The 5007-nt window shown below is 44.2% G+C and overlaps 1 protein-coding gene across 1 annotated transcript; it reads left to right on the top strand.

Moving 5' to 3' along the window:
* The first annotated feature begins 579 nt into the window (after window positions 1-579).
* Window positions 580-2823, top strand: lrrc18b (leucine rich repeat containing 18b). Its single transcript, XM_057040465.1, has 3 exons — window positions 580-780; window positions 925-1171; window positions 1549-2823. The coding sequence occupies exons 1-3, from the start codon at window positions 773-775 to the stop codon at window positions 1996-1998; spliced, it is 705 nt and encodes a 234-aa protein (XP_056896445.1). The 5' UTR covers window positions 580-772; the 3' UTR covers window positions 1999-2823.
* Window positions 2824-5007: the final 2184 nt, after the last annotated feature.

Below are 5007 nucleotides of genomic sequence, written 5' to 3'. Positions count from 1 at the left end.
ACTTGACTTATATCAGCTGCTGATGGAGTCATGGTGAAGAACAGATTAGCTTGATCGACTTATAGCAAAATGGTTCAGTTTACTTGTCCAGGGGGGTTCCTGTTTCTCACATAGTGACTGCTGATCCTGATTAGTAATTAACTGTGGATTACAGAAGATGGATGGATGAATGGATGGATGGGTGGGTGGGCGCACAGGCAGGCAGGCAGACGGATGGATGGATGGATTATTTTATGTAGAAAAAAGTTTATTTGATAAAATAAATTATCTCAAAGCAAAGAGCTTTTCTGTTTTGTTTTTTAAACCTTGGAGCAAATTGGAGTTCAGTGTTGGCGGCGGCGCATTTTCATTTGTTCAAACGCAGCGTCATCTATTGGCCAAAGCCGGTACTGCGTAGAGCTATTCAGATGGCTGAGTTCAAATACAGTGCAGGAGGTGGAGTTCATTGCTTCCAACCATCTTTTTTTTTCTTTTTTTTCCCCATTTGGGGCTTAATGGCACTGTAAGGAAATAATATCTAGTTTTCACTGCTAAAAAAAAGACAATGTTAAAGTACCTTTAAAGTTTGTTTCACCAGCACGCGCCAGAGACTTCTGTCCTAGAGCCTGCAGAGAGCAAACAACTGTTGCTGGGGAACAGAACAAAACAAATCCCATGTGCAGACAAGTGAACCCAGCGGCTGGATGAGAAACACTCATTTCATCCATCTTTCTACTTTGTTTTGTACTGTGTATTGATATTTTTGATGGAGATGCACTAATCCTGGTAATTAATGGCGAGGTAAGCCTACGACAGAAATTTGATGTGAACACAAGTAAAATTTGTCTATTTCAGCAGATTTAACGCATCGAGTTATATTCCTCTGTCTCGATTGTGCATTTGTAGATATCCTGTCACTCACCCTTTTGCATCTCTCTTCCACAGCAGTTTGACCAAACCAAAGAAAAAGAAGGCGATGACCTTGAAAGGGGTTCAAAACTGCCTGCAAGTGACTTTGGAAAAGAAACGGTTCCTTGACCTGAGTCGCAAACAACTCTCAGTGGTGCCAAAGTGCTTGCAGAAGTTGTGCGACATTGATGAATTGAACCTGAGCGTGAACGAGATCAAAGTTATCCCTAACTTTATTATTGAATTCAAATCCATCAGTGTTTTGGATCTGCACAGCAACTATGTGAGTATCACTGAACAGCTGCTTTTGTATGTTTAGAACATCATTCTGTCCCTGTTTGAGTCCACAGAGGCAAACAATTCATTGACAGAGGGATATTTAACTCCATCTGGTGACCTCCAACCCAATTAGTATTGGGCCCAAACACTCATTGTTACCTAGCAAAATGGTTGGTTGTAGATTTGTGAAAGTAGGCTGCCACTACCTGACCACCCCCTCCTCAACTTTATTTACATAGCGCCTAACAATCAAGGCTGTCCCGGGGCTTTTCACAACCCCAGAGCCTGAGCCCTGAACAATTCCCACTTCCAGACTATTGTGTGTCAGAAACAATGTTTGGGACTGTGTGTGTTGTAATCTATTTTGTGCTCTTCTCCCAGCTTACACAGCTCCCTCCTGTCATCTGCCAGCTGAAAAACCTACAAGTATTGAACCTGTGTAACAATCGCCTGACCAGCCTCCCCGCAGAGTTTGGCATGTTGGCCAAACTCCACACACTCAGCCTGGCTGTCAACCAAATAGAATTTCTTCCCCACTCCTTCACTTCCCTGAGATCGCTCCGGAAAATCAGCCTCGCTGACAACCGCTTCAGCCGCTATCCTGGCTGTCTCAACAAGTTAAAGACCCTCAAGAGCATCAACGTGGAGCGGAACCCCTTTGATAGCAAAGCCCCAGTTTACGAGCCACCTGCGAGAGTGGAGCAGTTCCACATGGTCAGAAAGAGTCGTCTGTGTCGCAACTGCCAGAGTAACTACGAGATGCAGCAGAACAAGTTGAATGATGTGTCATGGAGGCCGCCAATGATACCGCAAAGGACCAAATTTCTTTAGCCTCACTTTTGAGACAAGTACTCGAAAGTCAGGTGTGTCTAAGAGCTGCCGAAGCAGAGCCCAGACACTGCTGAGCACATCTGCAAGACTCGTTGATGAAACAGAACCGTCCACCCATGCTTCTTCTCGCCATACCTCCCTTGCTGCATCATGGTGGGAGGGGGCAAGAGAGGGGATAACCATGAATGAGTCTCCAGCTCATCGCAGGGCCAACAGAGAATGACAGACATTCACAGCTTAGTTGGTTCTTTTAGCTTCCTTTGGACTGTGGGAGACAGACGGAGCGGCCCAAGAGAACCAGCACACAAACGCCACGCGGAAATTCAATTTCACTTCACACAATCCCAGGGCCTGGACAAGCCACCGGGACAAAGAAACACTTCCTCGGAACTGGGAGGAACCTTGAGTAGGACCAGGTAGAGCGGTTTGTGCGCAGAGACTTTGTCAGACAAAACTTGCGAGACATCGCAAGAAAGAAAACAGAAGGGAGCGAAGGCAACGTCGGAATACCGAACATGGAATCGGCCTTGAAGCTGATTTTAGTGTGGCAACAACACGCCGGGGGTGTGCTCGTTGCTGACGCAATGCATGTGTATAATATACGAAACAATCGTGTGTAAATAATAAATACATTCTCTATTCCATGATTTTAAAATCTACATTATTTTTATCAACTGTAATCATCATTTCAATCCCGTGTCAGCAGTTTGGACGAACCCCCTCCTCATTTGCATGCTACAAAGGCTCTGTAATCTTCATGTTCCTCATGTACAGCAAATTGCTACATTATATTGTCTTTGCATTTTAAATCCAGTGTTACAAACAATAAATAAATAAACTTTTTGTACATAATGTCTCCACCTAGTGGTGACTAGTTTTAGTTTCTCCCTCTTGCCCCAGGGCAACAAGGGAAGTTTGCCAAGTTGTCTGCAAAATGTCCCAGAATTCCTTTCTTTCACCCATGCTTCCATCCAGGCAGCGTTATCACCAGTGCACTATGACAACAGCCGCCCTTATTTCAGTAGAATGACATTTAATCTTGTCTTGTCCGATCTTCCCTTTAATCTGTTATATTCTATTTTAAGGTTGAGGGACATTTTAATGTTTAGGTGTTGTGATTTTCAACTGGAGAGATGAAGAACACAACAAGGAAAAAACGTGTATGCAACATGAAATCCCGAAGCAGCCGATCATGTTTAAGAAAGCACGGAACAACTGCGCCTCTCACATGGAAATCATCTGTTTGAGCTTTGAGCTAAGGGCTGCGAGTCTAAAGGATTACCTGAAAGACAGAGATTAACCCAGGTCTCCCCACATCACACAGCCTCTTCCCAAAAGAAGGGCAATGAAATTATTCCCGCAGCTCTTGAAGCCGCTCCTGTCACAACTGTGGCCCAGCAGCCACTGTGAGGGAAGTTGGCTGATCCTGATCAGATTCTTCACTTTAGGACCCCAGGAGTAATGGTTAAAATTCCTTTTAATGAGGCCATAGATTAAGTCTGCAGTGTTGGGGTGTGACAGCTGTTACGGAGCCCTCTTTCAACGTGGGACTAATGAATATGGAGCGCTGAGAGCCATTTCAGGCTCACTGCCTCAGAGACAGCAGAACAGGCTCTTTAGACTTTAGACAGGCTGAAGAGAGAAAACCACTCCGATCAAAACACTAAAGGCACTTTCTTTTTTACATTCCTTCTGGGAATGTTTGCTTCACAAATGATTAAAATAATGACTTTAGCGAAAGGAAGGTCTTTTGATTTATGATCTGTCTTTAGCTAGACCCGGTATGACGGATGAATCAAGCATCCATCGGTACGAGCTGAACCCAGGATCAATAACTGGCTGATTAGGTTGTCCAGTTCCAAAGATAACCAAGTGCAACATCAGGAGCTGCCACCTGGCTTGGATATAGTGTTTAGCATCACAAAAGCTGCAATGTTGACTCATCTTTCTTGTTCTCCTGCTTTGTTGAGACTCCTGGTCTGAACTACTCCACACGTGCTGCCATCCAACCTCTTCTGAAGGTTTGAGCATCTTGCCAGCTGCTTTGCCGCTAGCGCATGTCCAGTAGGATAAAACCTGCAGCCTGTGTATGAAATTACAGGCAAGGAAGCAGACAGGCAGACAGTTTCCATCCATAATCCATGTGCACAGTCTGATATCTTGTCAGCTCCTCTCATAAGCATTAGCGGGTGAAGTCATAGCTCCGTGATAATTGCCAGTGACAGAGAAGCACCAGAGGGGGCAATACAGGCAGAACAGCAGGAGTAGAAAAGCCTTATGGGAAATGGAATCTCTTCATTTGCTCTCTCTAATTAAAATGTGGAAGATTACTGAGTTAGTACATTTGTATACCTTCATTCAGATATATGTTAATATAGCTGGAAAACTGGATCACACAAAGACACATTGGTATTATAATCTCCGACTTGAGTGTTTCAATAGCATCGTTTACAGCTGCTGACAGCAGCCATAGCAGTGTTGGGGGGTGGCTGATCAATAAGTGATGCTCAGTCAACAGTCACACCTTCCGCGACCACCCACACCTCCCAATATCAAAAATTAATCATCCTCCATATCAATATTTAACAAGGTTTTCTAAACACCGCGGAGCCTGTCGGCATTTGGAGCACAGTTCTTCCTCTGCGCTGACGGAGGATAAACACAAGCACTCACAAGAGGAACATCGATCGCTTTGTTTTTACGCCCGTCTGGAGGTTGATAGCGCTTAGCTCCTTCATGATGTGGATTTTGCACTTTTGATCTCATGTGAGCCACAACATGTCAAATTTAAAGTGTCTGTTGGATCCCAATGTGAAAAACAGAAAAACTGAATTCTTTAAGAAATGTAGCCGTCCTGAAGCTCAGCTAGCATGGTAGCATGTTTTATGGGACCCTTGTGGGTCAATAACTTGTCTAATGATCAGTCAATATTTCAGACAAATGTTTTGTTAAATGGTACCGACACAAATGGGAGAAAATGCAATAACACACTTATTAGACATTTGATAC

This window comes from Takifugu flavidus, chromosome 1 (genome assembly GCF_003711565.1).
Source record: "Takifugu flavidus isolate HTHZ2018 chromosome 1, ASM371156v2, whole genome shotgun sequence".
Lineage (NCBI taxonomy): Eukaryota > Metazoa > Chordata > Actinopteri > Tetraodontiformes > Tetraodontidae > Takifugu > Takifugu flavidus.
Note: the sequence above shows the minus strand (reverse complement) of the source record. Positions and strands in the feature narration are given on the sequence as shown.